At 41.5% G+C, this 27387-nt stretch overlaps 3 protein-coding genes and 1 non-coding gene across 8 annotated transcripts in view; 3 read left to right on the forward strand and 1 right to left on the reverse strand.

Annotated features, from left to right (window-relative positions):
- RPS20 (ribosomal protein S20) overlaps window positions 1-27387 on the forward strand; it is a 549922-nt gene that overhangs the window by 482326 nt on the left and 40209 nt on the right. The gene's annotated exons all lie outside the window — the stretch shown is intronic.
- CHCHD7 (coiled-coil-helix-coiled-coil-helix domain containing 7) overlaps window positions 1-27387 on the reverse strand; it is a 1019570-nt gene that overhangs the window by 84016 nt on the left and 908167 nt on the right. The window lies entirely within an intron of this gene.
- On the forward strand, window positions 16826-16936 carry LOC126961919 (small nucleolar RNA SNORA3/SNORA45 family). The gene has a single exon (XR_007728499.1). It is a non-coding gene; the product is annotated as a small nucleolar RNA SNORA3/SNORA45 family (small nucleolar RNA).
- MOS (MOS proto-oncogene, serine/threonine kinase) lies at window positions 24559-25702 on the forward strand. The gene has a single exon (XM_050802355.1). The coding sequence runs from the start codon at window positions 24559-24561 to the stop codon at window positions 25594-25596; it is 1038 nt and encodes a 345-aa protein (XP_050658312.1). The 3' UTR covers window positions 25597-25702.

Here is a 27387-nt window from a genome sequence, read left to right on the forward strand (position 1 = left end):
AGCTACTCCGGAGGCTGAGGCAGGAGAATGGCGTGAACCCAGGAGGCGGAGCTTGCAGTGAGCCGAGATCCGGCCACTGCACTCCAGCCTGGGCGACAGAGCGAGACTCCGTCTCAAAATAAAAAAAAAAAAATACACAATGAAAAGGAGGCTGTGTCATACCAGAACCTCTGAGTCAAAGAAGTTGTTCTGGAAAAAAAATCATTGTTTGACATTTCTTCATTATTAAAGAAGACAGACAGAAAATATAGGCACTTCGTGTTTATCTAAGGAGGAAATGGTAGCAATCCTCCAAACTCCATTCTCTCCTTTTACCACAGTGAAAGATTAGTAGGTGGGCCGTGGTGTGTGTAGCTGATGCCAACTAAACTGCAGTCCCCAGACTCCCTTGCAGCTAGATGTGGCCATGTGACAGTTTCACCAGAAAATGTGAGTGGAAGACTGTGTACCACTTCTTGGTACAGTGGACATGACTTCTCCACATTTCCTTTTCTCTCCCCACAAGCTGAAAACAGCCAGGACGTGTTGGTGACCCAGTTTTGATTATGCAGACTGGACACTGCCTTAGAGAGCATCAGCAAGCTCTTCTGAAAAAGGCCAGAAGGAAAATAATTTCATTTTTGTGAGCCATAACTACTCAACTCTCCCATAACTCTCTGCCATAACTACTCAGCTCTGCCATTACAGATCAGAAGCAGCCACAGGCAACATGTAAACAAATTAGCATGGTTGCATTGCAATAAAACTTTATTTGTAAAATAAACCACAGGTAGAATTTGTCTGTTTGCTGTAGCATGCTAATCCCTACCTTAGAGAGTGGCAGCATCATCCTGTTTGCCTGTGTTCCTGAAATAAATTTGTAGAATAGATCACCTACCCCTCCTGGACTGTTCCATGAAAGAGAAATAAAGAGGTTTTGGGATCCTTTTGCTACAGCAATTTAGTCTTCATCATAACTAATACATACCCTTAAGAAATTAGGGAAAAAAGACAATAAAATGAATCTGAATAAGTGAATAAAAATAAGGTGAATTGGCCGGGCGCGGTGGCTCACGCCTGTAATCCCAGCTCTCAGGGAGGCAGAGGCGGGAGGATAGCTTGAGCCCAGGAGTTCGAGACCTGCCTGGGTAATATAGCGAGACCCCGTTCTCCACAAAAAGGAAAAAAAAAAAAGACAAAAATAAGGTGAATTCAATGAGGTAGAAATACAACAAAAATAAATGCAAAATTAATTCATTAAACAAAAAAATGATAAAGTAGAAAACTCATGTTGATCCTTATAAAAAAGAGATTTAAAAAGATAGAGTAAAAGAATTATAAGAGACTACTAAATCTATGGAAATTATTTTCGAAATGTAGAGGAAACTGATAGTTTTTGAGTGAAGTATTAATTACCCAAGGAGTAGAAAATTGAACTAAATTACTATAGACAAAAAAGGAAAAGTGATTTAAAAATCTATTATTTTAAAATACCAGGACCCCATGGATAAAACTCACAGCTGAGTTCATCTAAACATGCAAGGGCATGTATTCATTCATTCCACAAATAGGTACTGAGTGGTTACCACCAGCCAGGCACAATTCTGATCCTGGTGAAAAAGCAGTGAACAGAACCCAGGGTTTCCACCCACATAGAGATGACATTTTACTGGAGCGGGACAGACAATAAAGAAACAAATGAATACATGATATATATACTGTGAGGATAAATGCTGTAGACAAAGACAAAGCAAGGTGTGAGAGAAAATAAATATTCCTAATGCAAGTGAGTTTCTCTTATAACACATCTTTGCATGTGATTGTCATCTGTACATCCTCATCCATGAAATGTCTCTTTTTGTCTTTTGCCTATTTAGATTGAGTTTTTTTTAACTGCTAAGCTTTGAGAGTTCTTAATATATTCCATAGACTAGTTCTTTGTTGGATATGTGGTTTGAAAATATGTGGTTTGTGGATATGTATTCTCTCCCAGTCTGTAGCTTATATTTTCATCCTCTTAACAAGGTCTTTTCTAGAGCAAAGGTTTTAAGTTTTTACGAAGTCTAATTTATTAACTTTTTCTTTTGTGGATCATGTTTTTGGTGTCCAGTCTAAGAACTTTTGGCATAACATTAGTTCTTGCAGATTTCTCTTATGATTTTTTCCCTAAAAGTTTTATAGTTTTACATTTTATATTAAGCCCTTGATCCATTTTAAGTTAATTTTTGTATAAACTGTGAAACTTAGGGAAACATTTATTTTTTTGCCTGTAGATGTCCAACTGCTCTAGAAATCATTCATTGAAAAGGTAGTCTTTCCTGGTGGTGGTGGTTGTTGTTGTTGTTGTTGTTGTTGTTTTTGAGTTGGAGTTTTGCTCTTGTTTCCCCAGTTGGAGTGCAGTGGCGCGACCTCGGCTCATTGCAACCTCTGTCTCCCGGGTTCAAGTTATTCTCCTGCCTCAGCCTCCTGAGTAGCTGGAATTACAGGCATGTGCCACCACACCCAGCTAGTTTTGTGTTTTTAGTAGAGACAGGGTTTCGCCATGTTGGTCAGGCTGGTCTAGAATTCCTGACCTCAGGGGATCAGCCCACCTCGGCCTCCCAAAGTGCTGGGATTACAGGCGTGAGCCACCACACTCGGCCATCTTTCCTGTTTTTAATTACTTGTGAATCTTTGTCAAAAATCATTTGGGCACATTTGTGTGGATATCTTTCTGGGTTCCCTATTCTGCTTTATTCATCTATGTGTTTATCCCTCTGCCAATACTACACAATCTTAATTGGTAAAGCTATAAAATCAGTCTTGAAATGAAGTAGACAAATTCCTCTCATTCTTATTCTTGCCTTTCAGAATTGTCTTAGCTCTTCTGATTTCTTTGCAGTTCCATCTAAATTTATAATATTCTTGTCTATATCTGCAAAACAGTCTTGCTGGAATTATGTTACACCTGAATATCCATTTGGGAATTGAAATATTTACTATACTAAGTCTTCCAATCCGTAAACTACGGTATGTCTCACCATTTACTTAGGTCTTCCTTGATTTCTTTCACCAGTGATTTCAATTTTGTAGTATACAGTATACAAGTTCTGTACTTCTTTTTAGATTTACACTTTAGTATTTTTTTAATGATTGTAAGTGGGACCATATTTTTAATTTTGGTGTGCACATGCTCATTGGTAATTACCAATGAACAATTGAAGTGCAATCAATTATTTTATATTTATCTTGTATTATGTGACCTTGCTGAACTCACTTATTAGTTCTAGGGTTTATTTTTATTTTTTGTAAGTTTTGAGGGGATTTCTACATATCTAAGTATGTCATTAGCAAATAGGAACAATTTTGTTTCTTCCTGTATGATCTTTTTGACTTCTTTTCTTGCTTTACTGTGCTGGCTACAACTTCTCATGCTATGTTGAATAAGAGTGGTAAGAGCAAACATCCTTGTATTGTTCCTGATCACAAGGGGAACATATTCAGCCTTTACCATTAAGTATGCTATTCAGTGTAGGTTTTTATAAACACCCTGTATCAATTTGAGAATATTCCCCCTCTATTGCTAGTTTAAAGAGTTTATCATGAATGGGTGTTGGATTTTTCAAATAGTTCTTCTATATCAATTGCTATGCTGATTATGCACTTGTACCACCTAAATCTATTTCTTAAAGCGGTCTGTTAATGATATGACATGTAAAATTGAGAGACCTTATCCATTCCCCTCACCCTGCACTGGAGTGATCAGGAAGAAATCAGGAAATCATTGTGGATAGAGCCTTGCACTCAGAACAGGGGCCTAAAATAGATGAGTGCATTGTTCCTAAGTGCACAATGCATTGGCCAGCTTGCAGGTTCTCATACTGGACTTGATGAGTAACACAATCACATACATGGGGCTGAGGAGGGCAGAGCTAGAGCTGCCTTCATGTTTCCAGAGCTGCCTAAAAGTGTCCCCTTCATTTAAATTTCAAATGAATGTCCCAAGGTATTTCTGGGGCACCTGTCAAATTCCAGCAGTTAATGGAAAAGTGATTGGGGCTATTAGCTATCTAGAAGTATTGGTTTGTTTAGATGAAAACCAATTTTGGCACAATAAGTCCAAACACTAAGAAGCGCAATCCCTGCGGGTGGGAGAAGAGAGAGTTCAGTTGTCTCTAGAAAACAGCAGTTCTAATGTCTATGAAACACATGGGTGTTAGTGCTGCTCCATTGACTGAGAGCTGACCCTGAAAAAATGCCGTGGTTACCACTTGTTCCTGAGTTCTATTAATTACAGGAAATTTATGATTTAATAGCAATTATAAGAGATTCAAAAGGATTATTTCCCAATTCTTAAACCTCTCAGCAACTTCACTTAAATCATCACATGAAGGCTGTGAAGACTATAAACACAGCAGTGCACACTCCTGGGGGCCACCTCTGCTCCCCACTGTGGCCTCTTGGACCCTCTGGAGTAAGATGGGAAAGGGACTCTGCAGACACTCAGGGCACTGTCTGTTGAGTGCAAGTCCCAAATTTAGCCTCCCTTACTCTATAAGTACTTATTCTCCATATGGACATCAGCTTTAAGGGGTTCTATAGGAGCTCTTCTGAACTGAGATGAGGAAGGAGAATGAAGAGAAACTGCATTCACTCAATTAGAATTGCGAAATTCCCAATGAGACTTTATGTCCTTTTGTTGTTGTTGTTGTTAAATTCAGGGTCTCACTCTGTCATCTAGGCTGCAGTGCAGTGGTGTGATCATAGCTCACTGCAACCTCAAACTCCTGGGCTCAAGCAATCCGCATGCCCGAGCCTAGGACTACAGGTGTGTGCCACCATGCCTGGCTAAATTTTTTTACTTTATTTATTTATTTTGAGACGGGATCTCACTGTGTCACGCAGGCTGGAGGGCAGTGGCACAATCTCGGCCCACTGCAACCTCTGCATTCCCAGCTCAAGCGATCCTCCCACCTCAGCCTCTTGAGTAGCTGGGACCACAGGCACATGCCACCACACTCGGCTCATTTTTGTACTTTTTTCTGTGGAGACAGGGTTTCACTATGTTGGCCAGACTGGTCTTGAACTCTTGACCTCAAGTGATCTGCCTTTCTTGGCCTATTTTATTTTATTTTATTTTATTTTTTGTAGAACCAGGGTCTCACTACACTGCTTAGGCTGGTCTGAAACTCCTGGCTTCAAGCGATCCTCCCACCTCGGCCTTCCAAGTGTTGGGATTGTAGGTGTGAGCCACCATGCCCAGCAGAATTCCTAATCTTTGGCCACCATGCCCAGCAGAATTCCTAATCTTTTGGGTGCCATTATCTATCTATTTATTCCCAGTTGTGTGAGGTCATGTATCAGCTTGGAATGTAAGTAACAGGATAGCTAACTAACTTTGACTTAAGCCATAACAGCAATCAATTATTTAATATTACAGGAAATATGGAAGTAGGCAGTCAGAGCTGTCAGAATACTTGTCACTTTAGTGTGCGACTTCCTGGTTGGAAGGTTTTCACAGCTTCAGACAGCACATCTACATCCAGGGCAGGAAGCTAGAGGGTGCAGCTGTCCCAGAAGTGGCCTGGAAGATTATCCTACATCTCTCTCATTTGCCACAAATGGGTCCTTTGACTACCATTAGCTGCAAGGGTAGCTGCAAAATAAATAAGTAAATAAATAAAAATGGGTACATAGCCTTTTTCAGCTCCTAGACAGAGGCAGGCAAGAAGGTTGGAAATGAGTGTGTGGTTGTGCAGCTCACAGTGCCTGCCTTTGTGTACATTTTCAAGTGTGAACCTACAATTTTGTAGTTTTTAGTGTGCAGATCTTACGCACATTTTGTTAAATTAATCTTTATGTTCATGCTTTCTGATGCTACTGTAAATTAATTGCTAGTACACTGCCCTTGTGTCCTGCTACCCTGCTAAACTCATTTATTATTTCTAGTAGATGTTTTGTAGATTTCGTGAGATTGTTTACATACATGATTATTTTTTCCTAGAATAAAGAAAGTTTTACTTCTTTCTTTCCAATCTCTATGACTCTTTTTTTTTCTTTGCCTTATTTTGCGCTGCATAGGTGCTCCAGTATTATGTTGATTTAAAGACTGAAAGCAGATATGTTTGCCTTGTTCTCAATCTTTGGGTAAAATAATAATAGTCTTTTACTATTAAGCATGATGTTAGCTCCAGGTGTTTCGCAGATGCCCTTTATCGGGTTGAGGGAGTTCCCTTTTATTACTAGTTTGCTTAGACATCTTAAATGGATTTAAATGTTATATGCTTTTTTTCATCTATTAAAATGACAATACAGTTTGTCCCCTTTATTCATTAACTTAGTGATTTAATTAGTTGACTTTTAATTCAACCTTGGATTTCTGGAATAAACCCTATTTGATTATAATGTAGTCTCTTTTTAAATTTAATTTGTTAATACTTTTTTTTTTTTTTTTTTTTTTTTGAGATGGAGTCTCGCTCTGTTGCTCAGGCCGGAGTGCAGTGGCGCGATCTCGGCTCACTGCAACCTCCGCCTCCCGGGTTCAAGTGATTCTCCTGCCTCACCCTCCTGAGTAGCTGGAATTACAGGCATGTGCCACCATTCTCCGCAATAGAGACAGGGTTTCACCATGTTGGTCATGCTGGTCTCGAACCCCTGACCTTGTGATCCACCCGCCTCGGCCTTCCAAAGTGCTGGGATTATGGGTGTGAGCCACCAGGCCCGGCCTGTTAATACTTTTTTTAAAAATTGTGTTTATGTTCATGAGAAATATTGGTCTGTAATTGCCTTCCTTCTTCTCCATCTCCCACTTCCCTTTCTCTTCCTCTTCCTTCTTCCCCTTCTTCTTTGCAATGTCCTTGTTTGCTTTTGATATTAGAATGATGCTATTTCTTAAAATGAGTTAGAAAAATGGATATGCCTCTATTTTCTGAAAGACTATGAAGAAGGTTGGTATTATTTTTTCCTTAAATATTTAATACAATTAAGCTGTGAAGCCTTATGGTCCCAGAGTACTCTTTATAAAAATATCTTTAATTATAAATAAAAATTATTTAACAAATGTAAGGCTATTCAATTTTTTATTTCTTCTTTAGTCAGTTTTGGTAATTTTTTTTTTTTTTTTTTTTTTTTTTTTTTTTTGAGACAGAGTCTCGCTCTGTCGCCCAGGCTGGAGTGCAGTGGTGCATTCTCAGATCACTGCACGCTCCACCTCCCGAGTTCAAGCGATTCTTCTGGCTCAGCCTCCCGAGTAGCTGGGATTACAGGCATGTGCCACCACACCTGGTTAATTGTTTTGGAATTTTTACTAGAGACGGTGTTTCACTATGTTGACCAGGCTCATCTCAAACTCCTGACTTCAGGTGATCCTCCCGCCTCAGCCTCCCAAAGTGCTGGGATTACAGGAGTGAGCCATGGCACCTGGCCCAGTTTGGGTAATTTTTTTCTAAAGGAATGTGTCCATTTTACTTAAGTTGTCAAATATATTAGCATAAAGCTGTTAATACTATTTCTTTAATATCCTTTTAAGATCTTTAGGCTCGCAGCCATAAAAAAGGATGAGTTTGTGTCCTTTGTAGGGACATGGATGCAGCTGGAAACCATCATTCTCAGCAAACTATCGCAAGAACAGAAAACCAAACACCGCATGTTCTCACTCATAGGTGGGAATTGAACAATGAGATCACTTGGACTCGGGAAGGGGAACATCACACACTGGGGCCTATTATGGGGAGGGGGGAGTGGGGAGGGATGGCATTGGGAGTTATACCTGATGTAAATGATGAGTTGATGGGTGCTGACGAGTTGATGGGTGCAGCACACCAACATGGCACAGGTATACATATGTAACAAACCTGCACGTTGTGCACATGTACCCTAGAACTTAAAGTATAATAATAATAAATAAATAAATAAATAAATAAATAAAGTTCATCTACAAGAATCCAACAGCTAACATTACACTTAATAATAAAAGACCAGGCCGGGCGCGGTGGCTCACGCCTGTAATCCCAGCACTTTGGGAGGCCGAGGCGGGCGGATCACAAGGTCAGGAGACCGAGACCACAGTGAAACCCCGTCTCTACTAAAAATACAAAAAATTAGCCGGGCGCGGTGGCGGGCGCCTGCAGTCCCAGCTGCTCAGGAGGCTGAGGCAGGAGAATGGCGTGAACCCGGGAGGCGGAGCTTGCAGTGAGCCGAGATCGCGCCACTGCACTCCAGCCTAGGCGACAGAGTGAGACTCCATCTCAAAAATAAAATAAAATAAAATAAAAATAATAATAATAAAAGACCAGATGCTTTTGGGGGTGATGAAAATAACTTAAATCTTGATTGTGGTGGCAGTTATATGACTATAGATTACAAAAATTCATACTGTACAATTCAAATTAGTGGATTTTATTGTATGTAAATTATATCAATAAAGCTGATTTTTTTAAACTGTCAAAAAAAAAGATCTTTAGGCTCTGTAGTGATATGCTCTTATTCATTCCAAATATTCATAATTTGTGTCTACTTTCAATTTTTCTTGAGCAGTCAAGCTAGAAGTTTATCAGTTTTTAAAAATAAAGCAACTTGTTTCATTTACCTTTTCTATTGGTTACCTTCCATTATTTACTCTATTTCTAGTTTAAGATGAAAGCTTACATGAATTACTTTAGACTTTTTTCTAATATAAACACTTAAAGCTATAAGCTTTTCTCCAAGCACTGCTTTAGCTGTATACCAAAAATTTTGATATATAGAGTTTTCATTTTTATTCGGAGTCTCGCTCTGTCGCCCAGGCTGGAGTGCAGTGGCCGGATCTCAGCTCACTGCAAGCTCCACCTCCCGGGTTTACGCCATTCTCCTGCCTCAGCCTCCCGAGTAGCTGGGACTACAGATGCCCGCCACCTCGCCCGGCTAGTTTTTTGTATTTTTTAGTAGAGACGGGGTTTCACCGTGTTAGCCAGGATGGTCTCAATCTCCCGACCTCGTGATCCGCCCGTCTCGGCCTCCCAAAGTGCTGGGATTACAGGCTTGAGCCACCACGCCCGGCCGTCAGTTAAAAATATTTTATAACATTCTTTGTGATTTCTTAAATTCATGAATTCTTTGGAAGTATATGATCTAATTTCCACATATTTTCGGAGCTTCCAGGTATCTTCCTCTTAATGAATTTAACTTCATTGTGATGTGGGGATGCACTTTGATACTAATCCTTTTAAATCTAGTGACACTGGTTTTATGGCTTGTCTTGGCAAATGTTCCATGCAAACTTGAAAATAACATGTAGTTTGTCAGTTTTTGGGTCAAGTCTGATCAGAGTTATGATGATTAACTTTATGTATAATAGCCTGGGTGGGTCACAGTGCCCAGATATTTGGTCAAATGTTAGTCTGGATGCTTCTGTGGGAAACATCACTTTTGTTTTCTATGAAATTAACATTTGAATCAGTGGACTTTGAATTAAGCAGATCACCCTTCGTAATGTGAGTAGGCTGATGTATCCAGTTAGCTGAAGGCCTTAATAGAACAAAGACTAGCCTCTTCCAAGCAAGTAAGAGTTTTGCCAGGAGACTGCCTGTGGACCTGAAAGACAACTCTTCCCTGAGTCTCCAGCCTGCCAGCCTACCCTACAGCTTTTGGATTTGCCAAGCCCCTACAGTCACGAGTCAATTCCTTAAATGTTGATAGATAGATAGATAGGTAGATAGATAGGTAGATAGATAGATAGATAGATAGATAGATAGATAGATAGATAGATAGATAGATAGATCTGTTGGTTCTGTTTCTCTGGAGAACTCTAACATAAGCATTGTTCCCTTTTTCTGTATAATTGACATTTTTTGTCTGCTTGTTTTACCAGTCACTAAAGGAAGAGTGTTTATCTTCAACTATAATTGTAGATAGCCTCTTTCCGTTTCAACTTTTTTGCTTTATTAATTTTAAAACTCTATCATACCCATTTAGGATTGCTACGTTCCTTGATTCCTTTACCATTCTGAAATATCCTTCTTTATGTTTTTTCTTGCTGTTAATATAGCCATTCCAACTTTCTTTTCACTAGTGTTTTATCATTTTCTATCCTTTTACTTTTGCTTTATAGGAATATTTATGTTTAACCTAGTTTTCTTATAAACAAAATAGCTTTAGTTATTTTTATCCAGTCCAACAGTCTCTGCCTTTTAATTGGACTGTTTAGACCACTTACGTTTAATTTGATTATTGACAGGTTTTGGTTTAAATATATCATCTAACTATTACCTTTCTATATATTATATAGATATTTTGTTCCTTTTTTTCCCACCCTCTTTTAGGTTTATTAAGTTTTGGGATTTTTTTTAACCTCCACTCTTGGATTATTAGCTATACCTCCTAGTTTTACTGTTTTAATGGTTCTTCTAAGGTTTCAATATATATCCTTAACTACCCTAGTCTACCTTCATAAAATATTACGTTACTTCAGTTATAATGTGAACCTTAGAACAACAGCCTTCCATTTTCCCTTCCTTTCGTTTGTGCCATTGTCATCATGATTTCTATATATGCTTCAAATCCAACAATGCATTATTATTATTACTACTATTACTACTATTTTAAATATTCAATTGTTTTCTCGAGACAATTGAAAAATAAGAAAAATCTTTTGCTTTAGCCCATATTTACCATTTCCAATATTCTTTATTGTTCTGTATATGTCCAGGTTTCTATCTGGTATCATTTCTCTTTTTGTATTTTTGAAAGTGCAGGTCTATAGGCAACAAATTCTCTCAGTTTCCATTTGCCTGAAAAGGTGTATTTCATCTTCATTTCTAAACAATATTTTTGCTAGATAAAGAATGGTAGATTGATGCTTTTTTTCTCTCTCTCAGCAGTTTAAATATTATTTCATTATCTCCAGCTTAATGAGAAGTCTGTGAAAGCAGAAGAAAATTATATTCATTATAACAAACCTTACTGCAGCCCCAGCTGAAACCCTCATTGCAGTGTTTTGAGAGTCCCTGAGCCAGAGGGCCTAGCTAAACTGCACCTAGTTCCTGACCAAATGGAAACAATGAGATAATAAATGTTAAATCAAACCCACTAAGTTTAGGGCTAATTTGTTTTGCCACAATAGATATCTAATTCAGAGAATATCCTAAAAACTTCCACAAAAACAAAAATTAGTTACATGCAGAGTGCCAGGAGGAAAGCATTAGACTTCTCTATAGATGTTCTTAAAATTGTGAAAGAAAATTAATTTCAATATACAATTTGGACCAAATTATTGATCAAATGTCAGAGTAAAACACATTATCAGGCATGTAGGGACTGGAACAAATGATCTCCCATGTATTATTTTTCAGGAAGCTACTGAAGGATGTATTTCACTAAAATAAGAACATAGGCCGGACATGCTGGCTCACACCTGTAATCCCAATACTTCAGGAGGCCGAGGTGGGCAGATGGCCTGAGCTCAGGAGTTTGAGATCAGCCTGAGCAACATAGTGAGACCCCATATCTACAAAAAATGCAAAAATTAGCTAGGTGTGATGGCACGAGCATGTAGTCCCAGTTACTCGGGAGGCTGAGGTAGGAGAATCACTTGAGCCGGGAGATTGAGGCTGCAGTGAGTTCACGCCACTACACTCCAGCCTGAGTAACAGAGTGAGATCTTGTCTCAAATAAATAAATAAATAGAAAGAAAACAAATCAGATGAGGGGAAGGCCTGGGATTCAGGAAAAAGTGAATCCAAACCAAGAGAATTCTAGTAATAAAAGTAAAGGGAGGCCAGGCATGGTGGCTCACATCTGTAACACCAGCACTTTGGGAGGCTCAGGTGGGCGGGTTACTTGAGGTCAGAAGTTCGAGGCCAGCCTGGCCAACATGGTGAAACCCTTTCTCTACTAAAAATATAAAAATTAGCCAGGCGTGGTGGCATGTACCTATAATCTCAGCTACTTGGGAGTCTGAGGTGGGAGAATTGCTTGAACCCGGGAGTCGGAGGTTGCAATGAGCTGAGATCGTGCCACTGCACTCTAGCCTGGGCAACAGAGTGGGAGTCTGTCTCAAAACAATAAATAAATAAAACAAAATTTTTAAAACGTAAAGGGAAACGCAAAATGGTAACTAAGCAGTAGGCACAACAGCCATCAACTTTGGAATAGGAGAGCTATAAAAGTATATGCCAAAACAGAAGTTAATACCCAAACATCCATCTCAAAAGTTTGAAAATAGTTGCCTCTGGGTGACAAGAGCTAGGTAAGGAAGGGAGATGGTGGTGAGCAGGGGCTTCCTATCTCACCTACCTATAGGGAAAGTTTGGGGTTTTTTTTATTTTTTGAGACGGAGTCTCACTCTGTAGCCCAGACTAGGGTACAGTGGTGCGATCTTGGCTCACTGCAACCTCTGTCTCCCGGGTCAGGCAATTCTCCTGCCTCAGCCTCCTGAGTAACTGGGATTACAGGATTGCGCCACCATGCCTGGCTAATTTTTGTATTTTTAGTAGAGATGGGGTTTCACCATGTTGGCCACGCTGGTCTTGAACTCCTGACCTTGTGATCCACCCACCTCGGCCTCCCAAAGTGCTGGGATTACAGGTGTGAGCCATCGCGCTTGGCCCCTATGGGGAAATTCTATCTCAATTCCAACCAGGTCTTCCCTATACTCGCTATTTCTCCAAAAATAATTTATTTCCTGGATCACAGAACTGATGCATCCATGAAGAGCTCTAACTTTATGCAGAATTAGTCCTAAGAATTCAAACATTGTTCTGCCTTATTTTACATTCACTTTATTCTCAGACAAGCATACTCCTAAGGGCACTGTTTCTTCATTGCTGTAGAATATTCCAGCAACTGACACACACTGCACCAATCATGATAACCAAGAGAAATGGAATATGGTGATCGGCCAGACCTGGAGACCCTAAGAAGTGAAAAGAACCTCCATAGCCACTGGAACTTATGGAGCCATGAGTGTGCAATTTGACGAAATCGTGCTGACACTCCAAGCAAGCCACACAAGCCTGATGCATTACCTGTCATCACGGGTCACTCTCCCCTTCCTGAGAGTGGTGTAAGAACTATTCATTATAGTCCTGAGGGGAAAAAGAAACTGTCCTTAAATGGGTGGAGAGTACATTTTGGGAGGGACTATAACTGGGTTATTCAAAACTAGAGTCTTTGGAATCCTCTATTCTTCTTTTTCTTGAGACAGGGTCTCACTTTGTCACCCAGGCTGGAGTGCAGTGGCAAGATCTCGGCTCACAGCAGCCTTGACCTCCCGGGCTCAAGCAATTCTCCCGCTTCAGTCTCCTTAGTAGCTAGGACTACAGGTGTGTGCCACCACACTAGGCTAGTTTTTTTTTTTTTTAAACTTTTAATAGAGACAGGGTGTTTGTTGCCCAGGCTGGTCTCAAACTCTGGGGCTCAAGTGATCCTACCGCCTCAGCCTCCCAAAGTTTTGGGATTATAGGCATGAGCCCCCATGCCAGGCCAGAATCCTCTATTGTAACCTAAACAATGAGCATGAAATAGCATGAGGGGCTTACAGGACTGAGAGCCATCACAGCTGAATGCAGGAATTAGGTACCCTGGGGTAGCTTAAACCTCCACTCCCCTCTGTTGCGCTGGTCTTTGCCAGAGGTGGGTCCCCTGGTAAATGCAGAGGACATTCGTTGCCTTCGGCTGCACATTTAGAGAAATTACTTGCCTCCAAATGTTCATGGTCTGGTTGAAATAGTATTTTTAGGTGCCTGCCTCCCAAAAAAAGAGGCAAAATGATCATGTCCTATCTATCGGTACACTGGTACAGCCAGGAAGTCAGAAAACGAACACAATTGGCCTGTGGGTTGCTTCCTTTGAAGACTAAAGGAACGGCTGAAGAATCAATCCAATGGTGGTATTCTGGCCCTAGCTTTCTGCTGGGACCACTGCCGTGGCTCCTGCTTCCTGGTTCTCTAGGAAATAACTTCTTGCCTACTTTGGAGCATGGTTCTTAAGGTTCCCATTGGGTCTGTAATCCTCCAGAATCTTTCCAATACATTTCTTTGCTTAAGCTGGGTTCTACTTCTTGGAACCTAAGAACTCTAACTAATACAGTGGTTAACTGTGGACTGTAGTAAATTGAATACGCCTGTTCCTGTTCTGTCAATGCTATGCGTAATTTTGTTTCTATATTGAAAAATTATCATAAGTCATTCTCAGTTGTCATGAGCTCTCTTAGGAATCAGGCTAATACAGTCTTCTGTTTCCCTGTTAACACCACTAACAATAATATGTTGATGTGTCTACTCCAGCTCGATGCCATCAAGTAGTGCAATGGAATTTAAACCGATGGCCTAAACTAGAGCCAAATATTATAATTACCCATTACGTTGGTAATATATTGATTAGGGAGGATAGGAACATGGAAGACATGGTGTGGGTTATTTAATAAAACAAACCAAGGAGTAGTGTAAGTTAAAAGCACAGGAAACAATTAACAAGGGACAATACAACGTAAAACCCAAGTTACTCAAAATGGTGACTAATTTTGAATAATATCCTATATTTCTTCTAGTGTTTCCCTGCCCCTACTTTTTTTCTTTCTTTTTTTTTTTTTTTTTTTTTTTTTTTTTTTTTTTTTTTTTTTGAGATGGCGTCTTGCTCTGTCGCCCAGGCTGGAGTGCAGTGGCGCAATCTCAGCTCACTGCAACCTCTGCCTTCCGGGTTCAAGCGATTCTGCCTCAGCCTCCCGAGTAGCTGGAACTACAGGCACACACCACCACACCTGGATAATTTTTGTGTTATTTTTAGTAGGGATGGGGTTTCGCCATGTTAGCCAGGATGGTCTTGATCTCCTGACCTTGTGATCCGCCCACCTTGGGCCCCCAAAGTGCTGGGATTACAGGCATGAGGCAGCAGCCTGGTCCCCTACTTCTTCTGACACTGGCTGCTGTTAAAATCTGGAGTCGCAGTCCTACTTCACCTGGATCGACAAGGTTGCTAAATGCACGAACTCAACACTGATCCTTTTTATGGAAAAATGACACTAGCTACAATATGTCTGCTATCTCCTGTGGGGCCATCTGGGGCAAATTATTGTCCACCCCTTTTCCCACCAAGCTTGGGTTGGGCTAAATGTGAGGACCAATATGGACTCAAGTTATTATAACATCTGGTTATACAATAGGACATAGTCAGTGGGCAAGAGCTTCGTCAATATTCAATGGTGGAAGGGACCGAGCCATTCTGTTTTGGTAACTGGCAACTCACTTTTTCTGAAAATAAAGTGTCAGTGATAATTGGGATATATAAATCTCAAGTCAACCTCCCGCTGACTGTTCCATGGATTGTTAAGAATTACACTGTGGTGAGCTAATAAATACTAAAGCCTAAAGCAAATGTTTCTGTGAATAACAGGGAAATATTTAGTAAGTGTCCACTGGTCTCCTGAGTGGAGAAGAAAGGATTTCGCTTGATGATTACCCCACTCCCCACTCCCAGAAGCACTGCAGCCCCACTTGAGGCAGGTGCCCTCCACACACACTTCACTGCTTCCCAGGGATCCCCTGCACAGAGAAAATTGATTCTCAGATATGTTCTGGGTTACTCAGTAAATGGGCTATGAAAGTCATTAAATTGGCCGGGCGCGGTGGCTCAAGCCTGTAATCCCAGCACTTTGGGAGGCCGAGGCGGGCGGATCACAAGGTCAGGAGATCGAGACCACAGTGAAACCCCGTCTCTACTAAAAATACAAAAAATTAGCCGGGCGCGGTGGCGGGCGCCTGTAGTCCCAGCTACTCAGGAGGCTGAGGCAGGAGAATGGCGGGAACCCGGGAGGCGGAGCTTGCAGTGAGCCGAGATCGCGCCACTGCACTCCAGCCTGGGCAACAGCGTGAGACTCCGTCTCAAAAAAAAAAAAAAAGAAAGTCATTAAATTAATTTCTCATATTTGTTACATTTACACACAAAAATATCAACAGAGCAAACAAAACTTAAGATTCTAAGAAGGCCGGGGAGTTGAGCCACTAGTGTGTGCGTGCTCTGTTTCCTCTTCCTGTGTACAGATTAGGATGTGACAGAGCCTTAATTTAAAGTTTGAAACTATAATCCTCATTTCCACAAGAATTTGGAGTAGTAAGGAACCTGAGCTCAGCAAAGGAGGTTGCGGACGAGCCTCCAGTCTTTGGTGAGCCTCTTGTCTTCCTGTGGACTTTACCACCTCACCTGCCTTTGCTATCCTGGGTTACCATGTTTAGACTCCACTCTAGCTCAGCACCCTCTGGTCTTGGGTAGGTATCAAAAATTAAATCTTTTTGTCTAGCCTTGGTTTCACACCTCCTTCCTTATATCTTTCCTATAACATCCAATAAGAGGATATCCTGCTTTCCTCCCTAGGCTAGATCGACTTTCCATGGGCACCACCATGTCTAAATGTCAGCAGGGCACTTCCAGCCTTCCTCAGTTTGTAACAGACCATTATAGTGCATGGTCTTTTAAATCTGCAATAGGTACACCAGGGGTGACCCCAAATTTTAATTTCCCCTTTGTGGATCCTGGAACTATGATATCCTGAAACATTTAAAGGAGGATTGTTTCATGTATACATGGAAAGATTAGGTTCTGACACAAGTTGCCAAGAATGTAACCAAAACCTCACTAAAGATGTTGAGAGAACCACTGGGAAGTCCTGTCAATTTCCTGTTCAAGTGTGACCCACTAAGACCATACCCTGTCCCCGTCTCACAACAGCTAAAGACCAAATAATTGACTTCCTCTTCCTCTGCCCCTAGAGTCACCTAAAATCGCCTTGAGTAGAGTTCCAACAAGTGTCCTGGTGTTCCACTTTCAAAGATGCCAACCGGAGATGCCCAGAGCTTTGCTATAAAGTGCCTCTTAATCTCATATAAAACTCAGCCTCACCAAGACTCAAGTCACAGTCCGAGTGTCCTGGTGTGCTAGGGCACTTGCAGAGAATCTGCTGGTCTTGATTCACTGGTGGAGACAATCGGTGCCCAGATTAGAAACATGCCCTACCTGGGGTTTTAGAAAGCGGGCTGGCAGTCATCTTTCCTCACACCTATCAGGCAGATGGTACCTGCCATGGTGTATTGTAAAGTTCTAAAAAATAAAAAAATTAGAACAAAGAAAATTCAGCCTCAAAGCATTAGCACTGCAATCCTCAAGCCATTAAGAAGGCACGCCCTAGAAATAATTAGAATATTTTTCCGTCTAGAAAAGGCAGAATATGGCCGGGAATTGTGGCTCATACCTGTAATCCCAGTATTTTGGGAGGCCGAGGCAGGTGGATCACTTGAGGTCAGGAGTTCGAGACCAGCCTGATTAGCATGGTGAAACCCCATCTCCACTAAAAATACAAAATTCGCTGAGCATGGTGGTGCACACTTGTAATCCCAGCTACTTGGGAGGCTGAGGCAGGAGAATTGCTTGAATCCAGGAGGCGGAGGTTGTAGGGAGCCGAGATCATGCCATTGCACTCCAACCTGGGCAACAAGAGTGAAACTCCGCCTAAAGAAAATAAAAGAAAGAAAAGGCAGAATATTTGAATATTTTAGAACGACTGAAAATAAGTTAAGTCTCTTCTCAGATAACTCTAGACTGCAGAAGGCCAGGTGAGAAAGGAATTGTTTGTATTTCAAAAAAAATATCTTAGTCGACTAAGAAGCATTAAGAAGATACATTCTATACACATAAAGAGAAACTAGAGAAAGAGGAAAATTAAAGATTTGGGGACTAGGTTATGATAAAATCAACTTAGAGAATCACTTGGATTTATGTATTGTAAACTTTGGTATAATATAATAATATGTTGGTAGGAAAGTGTTATATATTATAAAAGGAAGCTCAAAGAAGAGAGAGAATAAATTTTAAAGGCTTTAATATCATTACTATTGACTAAACTAAATTGTAATGAAATACATGAAGCTATGTGGGTTCTAATATTCCCAGAAATTGAATAGTAGAAGACAGCATTGGGTGCCATCCAGAACTTGTGCATATGAACCTTCTGCGTGTAATGTTGCACCTGGTCACTACGTAATGATCAGATAGTGGCTAAATGAGATTTTCATACAGAACTGGGGAAATTCGTTTGCTTGATTTTCCCTTCACCCACGTTTCATAAGGTAGACTCAGAACAGTTTTCTACCATACTCAAAGGTTTATTATCACAAAAGAATAAAACCTCTTGGCTGAAAACTGCCACCTTCTAGGAAAACTGCCAGGTAGTTATACTGACAGCCTCCCAGAACTGAAAACAAATTAATCATACATGATTTATATAAAACAAAGTCTCACAGAATGAGCTATGAGGCGTGACTCTACAAGAAAATAATTTGATTACACATCTTAGTGGCATACAGTATAAGGATAAAAATAACTGCAAAGAAATCTTAAATTTTATTTAATAATTTTATCAGATAAATTAGTAATTAGATTAATTTGTTTGAAATCAAGCTTTCAAGTATAAGGAAAGAGAAGGAAAATAATAAAATTGAAATGCTTTAATTGAGAATCATACTGTCAGAACTGAATTAGAAATATCAATAGAAACCTATGCTTTTTAAAAGAAAAAAAAGAGTATATGTTTTTCCAATTCTGTCAGTTAAAACGAACTAGTAACAAGGGCTTAAGAGAATGAACCTAATATGTGCACTTAATGCTGAGATTATGGCATCTTTCCAGGATACCCTGGAGAAATGACTGACTCCAGGAGCCATTATGAGCCTGAGGCAACTTGCTGTATGTACCAAGAGGCAAGAAATAATTCAGATCAATGGGACTGTGTCAAAAGAACACAACAGGGCCCCCCACTGGCCAAAGTGTGTCAATTTGAGCAGCAAAAATAATTATTGCAGTTGATTAAATCACATTCAATCTATAAGAGGCCAAGAGTCCCTAATGATACGCACGAGAAAATTTTGCTTAAAATTGAGTAAAGATGGTGAATTGAATAGAGTGTATTACTTTTGGATCCTTTATTCAAACATCCTATTATTTTGACACATTTATCAGTGAAAAATACAGAATTTAGTAAATACTAAATACAAAGTTAGAAAGCATTTTCTGAGGCCGGGCGTGGATCTCATGCCTGTAATCTCAGCACTTTGGGTGGCCAAAGTGGGAGGAAAGCTTGAGCACAGGGAGGTGGAAGCTGTAGTGAACTGAGATCGTGCACTCCACTCCAGCCTGGGAGACAGAGTGTGAGACACTGTCTCAAAAAACAAACAAAACAAAACAAAACAAAACAAAAACAAGCAAGCAAACACAGTCTGGCTTGAGGGAGGATGCCAGTATGTGATCATAAATTGGACAAAATCATTCAAGATAGTCGCATTTCAATCAGATCAAATTTCAAATTTTCAAATATCTATAAGCATTTTATGTTCTTAAAAATATGAGAAAATTGCAAGATATCATTAAATTCAAAGGTTTCCAAAACCAGTCTGAAACATATTTGCATGTCTTAAAACCTTTTGTGAAGTTTAGCTGTATTTAGAGAAGTAAAAATGTATTTACATATCTCGAGTCAAAATACAAAATCCAAGCGATCAGGGCAAAGTGGAAGCAAGCAACCCCAACCTCCCCGCATGGAAACAGAGAGTGTGCGCTGGTCACATCCAGGGACGTGCTCCATGCAATCCACAAATTTAGATCTGCTCCTGACCATATTATATTGACCATATAAAAATTAAAGTAGCTTTATATGTACTTTACTGATATAGAAACAAGTCTATGTTATATTGCTAAATATAAAATTCAAATTTCAGAATGTCAATAGTATAATCCCACTGAAGTAAAAAAAAAAAAAAAAAAAAAAAAAAAAAAGATGTTTTTCAAGTTTGACTCTATAATCTTTGTATGGGAATTTTTAGTAAAGCGTATATATTCATCTACAGCTTAACTTTTTAGTCTTAAAAAAGGCAAAAATGAAATTTCGACCATGAAATGCACGGTTGTAACCAGCAATACCAATCTTGCACGGTTGCAATACTCTTTGCACTCTTTGCACTGTAACCTCTGGAATCCACTGTAACCTCTGTAACCTCTGGAATCCACTGTAACCTCTGTAACCTCTGGAATCCACTGTAACCTCTGTAACCTCTGGAATCCACTGTAACCTCTGTGACCTCTGGAATCCACTGTAACCTCTGGAATCCGCTGTAACCGGAGATCGCTTAACCGGGCAGTCCTCTGCCAGGACTCGGGCTGCAGTCAAGGGTGCGCAGGCGCAAGCGCCGCCACCGTCGGTGGGGTTCTGTGCGCGGTTGAGACTGCTGTTGAGTTTCACCGCCTTTTAAGACTGACTTCCAAAAGACGACGTGATGACTCTAAAGAAAAAGGAAAATTTGTTGCGTACGCAGAAGGGCAGGCTGGGCGCACTCTGAGCGTCTTTCGGGGACCGACGGCCTCGCCCACGTGCTTCCGGGCACCAGAGCGCCCAAACCCCGCGCGCTAGGAAACGCACAAACGCCCCAGCGGGCGAGGCCACTGGCAGCCAGGAGGCGGCGAGGGTGGCTTGTCTTCCAGAGACTGGGGAATCAAGAAAGGCAGAGCCACCTCCTCGGCCCCAGCGCAGCAAGTGCAGGAGGCAGGGAGGCCGCAGCGTCCCGCGGTCCCCGGTACCCGTGAAACCCGGTGCGCGCCCAGGGAGCTGGGGCAGCTCAGGCCCAGCGTGCCCAGAAAGCCAACCACGCTGGTCAGGAGGACGCTCTCCCACGATCCGCGATCCTCAGGCTCTGATTAAAGTCCAGTTAAAAAGAGCTATCCGTTCTGGTATCTGTTGTTACTCTTGTGATAAATATGATGCTTGATACGGAAGTATCTTTATAGTCATGCTGCCAATCAAAGAACAAAACACGTAAAGCCTGTGCGCTAAGAACACGAGAGCATTTCCCTCCTCAGGAGGTGCAGTTTCTCTTCCTTTGTTTCATATGTAATTCCAAGGAGAATTCGCTGTTATCAACACATTTTGCTCTTTGCCTTTGTTTAGGGGATGACATAGGCTCATTGCATTTGATCAGATTAGTGTTAACCCCCCCACCCACGTTTTACAGCAGGATTTTATATCTTTAACCTCAAAATTCAAGAGCAGAAAAATACTCACATTTTATGTTAGTTTAACGTGAAAACGAGTTACTTCAGCCCTGACAGGATAGTTTTAAACCAATACTTCCTAACAAATCTGTTTCTTATTCGTATAAGCCCATACACATGGTTTTTTAAATGAGTTTTATAAATAATAATTAGCATTGAGGCACTGATCTAAGTATTTGAAACTCTGTTACTCTTCACAACAATCCTGAGGTGGGCATATTTTCCTCATTTTGCAGATAAGGAAACAAGCACTGGGATGGTAAGAAACCCAGGCCATCTGGCCCCTAAGAGCCTTTTACCACCATGCTTAAAGCTTTACCCACTTTTGAGATCCAAAATATTACGTAGTGCACACATATTTGGTAACCAAATCAGGATTAAACATTAAACTTCAGGGCCGAGCACAGTGCCCTGTAATCCTAGCATTTTGGGAAGCTGAGGCGGGCAGATTACTTGACCTCAGGAGTTCAAGACCAGCCTAGACAGCATGGTACAACCCTATCTCTATAAAAAAATACAAAAATTAGTTGGGTGTGGTGGTGTGTGCCTGTGGTCCCAGCTACTCAGGAGGCTGAGGTGGGAGGATCGCTTGAGCCAAGGAGGCAGAGGTTGCAGTGAGCCAAGATCACACCACTGCACTCCAGCCTGGGTGACATAGCGAGATACTGTCTCAAAAAGAAAAAAACAAAAGTAAAGTAAGAACATAATAAGAAATATGTTTGGCACTGTTACAGGGGATAAAAAATAAATAGGGAAATAGATCCTGCTTTCAGGGTAAGTGCAATTTGCTGAGTAAAATAAATATTTTAAGATACCTTAAAAAAGAAAACAAAGGCTGTTGTAAATTGGATATTCAATTATTTGGGGTTTATAAATACACAGAATGCCACATTTTCACCAATACCTTATGTTTTGTGTAAAGATTGAAACCAACTTTGAAAATGAACTGTTTATGCGATTATCTTAAAAATAAAGATTATATAATAAGCCACATTATCTTGCATTATGTGACTTATCTAGGGGGTAAAGTCACTCTCATTCTACTAATATTCACAGTACTATTATATAATCATTTCAGAGCCCTGAATTATAATCCCAACTATGTGACAGTTACTGAGTAAATTTTGCAATGTAGATTTATTATAGAATATAAGTGTATTACTTTATTTTTCTCTATTCATTGGCATCCTTTTATATTTAGGGTTTGACACGATTGCACACAACAATCTTTCTACTAAGATATTCCATAGAGTTCGCCAGGGATGGTGGCTCACGCCTTAATCCAAGCACTTTGGGAGGCTGAGGCAGGTGGATCACCTGGGGTCAGGAGTTCGAGACCACCCTGGCCAACATGATGAAACCCTGTCTCTACTAAAAATACAAAAATTAGCTGGGCATGGTGGCACATGCCTGTAATCCCAGCTACTCGGGAGCTGAGGCGGGAGAATCGCTTGAACCCAGGGAGCGGAGGTTGCAGTGAGCCAAGATCATGCCATTGCACTCCAGCCTGGGCAACAGGAGCGAAACTCTGTCTCAAAAAAACAAAACAAAAAGATTGAGGCTCAAGCAGATTAAATATTATACACATACTAGATCACATACTAAGCCACACAGGTAGTACAGAATAGAAATCCTATTCCAGGGCTTCACGGACCTCAAATTGCTTCTGTAAATGGTTCATGTTTATTAATTTACCTTCTCAAAGTCAATATACTTCAAAAACATACAACTGCTATCATTAAAATGTGGTTACACATAACCTAGCACATAGGTGCTTTAGAAGAAGGGAACTTTACCATTTGAATTTTTTTTTTCCTCCACTCTGTCGCCCAGGCTGGAGTGCAGTGGCACGATCTCGGCTCACTGCAAGCTCCACCTCCCGGGTTCAGGTCATTCTCCCGCCTCAGCCTGCCGAGTAGCTGGGACTACAGGTGCCCGCCACCACGCCTGGCTAATTTTTTGTATTTTTAGTAGAGATGGTGTTTCACTGTGTTAGCTAGGATGGTCTCGATCTCCTGACCTCATGATCCACCTGCCTCGGCCTCCCAAAATGCTGGGATTACAGGCGTGAGCCACCGTGCCAGGCTACCATTTGATTTTTTTAAAATATCCTAACATGTGTGTGTGTGTGTGTGTGTGCGCGCGCGCGCGTGTTTCTCATGAATATGGTATTATTGGTCCTTTTTCCAAAGATATGGTATGAAAAATAATTTTTTGCTTAGAGTCAGAGTCTTGCTCTATCATCCAGCCGGGTGTGCAGTGGCACGAACATAGCTCACTGCAGCTTCAAACTCCTCAGTTCAAGTCTCCTCCCGCCCCAGCCTCCAAAGTAGCTAGGACTACAGGAGTGCGCCACCACACTCAGCTAACTTTATTATTATTTTTTGTAGAGGCAGGTCTCAAATTCTTGGCCTCAAGTGGTCCTTCCACCTCAGCCTCCTAAAGCACTGGGATTATAGGCATGACTCACTGCACTTGGTAGAAAATTAATTTCCATTATAAAAATCAGAAAGGAAGAACTTGTTGTTTGATGGCCAATACCCTGAATTTCATTCCAACTTCTGGTTTTCTACATTATATGTAGGTACTAGTGATTTTGTGCCATTTTTATTTCTTCAGATTTTTCCTCTTCTACAATTCTCCCATATGTGTTATTATTTGAAGCCCTGATCACAGCTCTGAATCATTCTGTTCTTTTTTCTCCTCCAACTCTGATTCAAAACTTCTGTAACTCGTTCACTGCAAAGTCTAGAATCTCTCTTGCAAGTGAGCTGACCGGGTGGGCCAAATCGCCTTGAAAGGGAAGGATTGTTACAAAGTCAGTATGTTGCTAAGACGTCTTGCTAATTTGCTGTGTAAGTTGCATAGACTGTCAGGGGATTCTCCTTTCCACTGATGAATTTAGGTGTGTGTTATGACCTGTATCAGTGATTCTATTTGGATTGATTAACGTTGCAATTTTTTATCCATATGAATGTTGCACCTAGTTTTTCCCTGTAATTGGTTAAACAAATGTCTGCTGTTTGCATTTCAACTCTCAGCCAATAACTGCTGGAAGTGATTTAATGCAGCTGGAGAATGACACTAACAATCATTATAGCCTGCAAAGTGTGAAACAATTTCATTGTGCTTTGTGGTCTCTTTAGTCTGAGGACTGATAATGTGCAGCGGATGTGACTTGAAAAAAAGTATTTCATTATAGTTAAACAAATAATGTAAAAGAGGGGTGAGTTCTGGGGCAGCTCCATGCTGTTTATCTGGCATGAGCTTGTTTTTATAAGAATTCACTTCAAGTGTGGAAGGGAAATGCTTTCATCTGAAAGGGATTGCTGTGCTTCATTCCGGTTTCTCCCTCCATCTGATAAAAACGCTTGCTGAGTGACAGCACAGATGTAGCTCATTTGAAACAAATGAAGGAAAAGGAGAAAAGGGATAGGGGTGGAGCCAAGGAGTAGTCAGTCATGTTTCCAAAGTCCCGCGGTTTCCCCTGGTCTTTTCATTCACCCCAGCGGCCCTGGTGTCCCCCTGCAAAGTGCGATGCCCTCGCCCCTGGCCCTACGCCCCTACCTCCCCAGCGAGTTTTCCCCGTCGGTGGACGCCCGGCCCTGCAGCAGTCCCTCAGAGCTCCCTGCGAAGCTGCTTCTGGGGGCCACTCCTCGGGCCCCGCGGCTGCCGCGCCGGCTGGCTTGGTGCTCCATTGACTGGGAGCAGGTGTGCTTGCTGCAGAGGCTGGGAGCCGGAGGGTTTGGCTCGGTGTACAAGGCGACTTACCACGGTGTTCCTGTGGCCATAAAGCAAGTGAACAAGTGCACTAAGAACCGACTAGCATCTCGGCGGAGTTTCTGGGCTGAGCTCAACGTAGCAAGGCTGCGCCACAATAACATCGTGCGCGTGGTGGCTGCCAGCACGCGCACGCCCGCGGGGTCCAACAGCCTAGGGACCATCATCATGGAGTTCGGTGGCAACGTCACTTTACACCAAGTCATCTACGGCGCCGCCGGCCACCCTGAGGGGGACGCGGGGGAGCCTCACTGCAGCACTGGAGAACCGTTAACTTTGGGAAAGTGTCTCAAGTACTCCCTAGATGTTGTGAACGGCCTGCTCTTCCTCCACTCGCAAAGCATTGTGCACTTGGACCTGAAGCCCGCGAACATCTTGATCAGTGAGCAGGATGTCTGTAAAATTAGTGACTTCGGTTGCTCTGAGAAGTTGGAAGATCTGCTGTGCTTCCAGACACCCCTTTACCCCCTTGGAGGCACATACACCCACCGCGCCCCGGAACTCCTGAAAGGAGAGGGAGTGACGCCCAAAGCCGACATTTATTCCTTTGCCATCACTCTCTGGCAAATGACTACCAAGCAGGCGCCCTATTCGGGGGAGCGGCAGCACATACTGTACGCAGTGGTGGCCTACGACCTGCGCCCGTCCCTCTCCGCTGCTGTCTTCCAGGACTCGCCCCCCGGGCAGCGCCTTGGGGACGTCATCCGGCGCTGCTGGAGACCCAGCGCGGCGCAGAGGCCGAGCGCGCGGCTGCTTTTGGTGGATCTCACCTCTTTGAAAGCTGAATTCGGCTGACTGAAAACCTGCGTCAAGATAAGCTTGTGTCTGTTTCTGTTTGTTTTTAAAGGAAGTGGAGATGTCGAAGAAAACATATTTGTGGGATGGAGTTTTAGAAAATAAAGTTACTAAAAACTCCTTTAGTCTCCAATGCTTTTTCTACGACACATAGCAAAGCCACAAATCTAGTACCTGTTGTCTCAGTACTGTTAGTAACTAATCTTATTCAGATAAGATTAGTGCTTGTGCTTTGCCCTCCATTGATAGTATTTCATTTATTCAAATTTGTTACTAATAAAACACTTTGTCCAAAACAGAACTCCACTGCAGAAATGTCAAAATTTTCTATAAATCCATATATATCCCATACCTACCACATAAATTCCAACTATTAACAGTGTACTTGCTCCCACACCAAATCAGTAAAAACTTTTTAAAAAATAAGTAATGCTTTCCTACTACTCCCCCCAGTAAAACTTCTTGTTTGTAATGACCTTCACACATAAAAGTCATACACTGAGGTACATTTACAGTCAAAGGAATTATAACTGACTTATTGTAATATTTTTAACTTGTGCAATGCAATGCAATGAGTAGAGACATTTTACTAAAACACTTCTAAACTGGGTCATTTTTACCTGGTACTGGGACTCAGAAGTAGAAGATAAAGATTATATGATGTGAGGGGAAAATGAAAACCCTGAGGAATCATGAAATTTAACTTTTGGATGGAAGAGAACAGACAAATAGAACTAGATTGCCCACTCTAGACATCAAAACAATGGGTGTTGGTACATAGGTTTTAAAGGAGAAGGTGATTGGATTTTGTCATTGGGACAACTTTGACTTTCTTTTAGCAACAGCAGTTTCTGTGCATGGCGGAAGGCAAAGCTGACGCAGTGGCTGGTAGAGGGAATGGCAAAGCCCTGAAGCAGAGGCTGTGCATGCACTGTTAAGGAGGGAGAGGCAGGAACCTTAAAAGGGGGTCAGAGACACAGAAATGTTTTCAGATTTTTTATCTGGTTTCTTTTAGTTTTAGGTTGAAAGAAATAATTTTATTTGTAAAATGAGCCACTAGAGGCAAAGATAATTGATAAAGTTTAGATACTTGTAGAAGGGATGAAGCGTAGTACCTAGGGGAAGAGATTATCATCTTGGAGAGAAAGGACATCTCTTCCCAAGATGGGAGCCAAGGGTGGGGGCACAATGGCATTACAGACACATTTACAATAGGAAAAAGGGGACTGGGGAAGCCCACATCTGTTAGCTTCTATTTTTTTCTGTTAAGAGTGGTTGAGGGTAGGGGGGTCTACAGAGTGACACCATGGTTTGGAAGTATTCTTGAGAAAAGCAAAAGAGAGCTATCTGTGGCCATGTATAACATTGACGGAGTGCTGCTAATTCTGTCCAGGTAGTTGGGGGAACAAACCACCTATATACCGATAAAGAATTCCCTTCTCTGATTATTATTATTTGAGATAGATTCTCATTCCATCACCCAGACTGGAGTGTAGTGGCACGATTTTGGCTCACTGCAACCTCCGCCTCCCCAGTAGCTGGGATTACAGGCACATGCCACCACACCCAACTAATTTTTGTATTTTTAGTAAAGAGGTTTCACCATGTTGGCCAGGCTGGTCTCGAACTCCTGACCTCAAGTGATCCCCCCCATGTCAGTCTCACAAAGTGCTAGGATTACAGGCTTGAGTCACTGTGCCCGGCCCCCTTCTTTGACTATTGTGGCAATAGGAATTCACGTTGGTAAGTTTAAATTACAATAGTGTCTTCCCTTCACCTGGAGACCACATA

This window comes from Macaca thibetana, chromosome 8 (genome assembly GCF_024542745.1).
Source record: "Macaca thibetana thibetana isolate TM-01 chromosome 8, ASM2454274v1, whole genome shotgun sequence".
NCBI lineage: Eukaryota > Metazoa > Chordata > Mammalia > Primates > Cercopithecidae > Macaca > Macaca thibetana.

Coding starts and splice junctions, on each gene's coding strand:
- MOS (XM_050802355.1), top strand. CDS start 24,559: ATGCCCTCGCCCCTGGCCCTACGCCCCTACCTCCCCAGCGAGTTTTCC.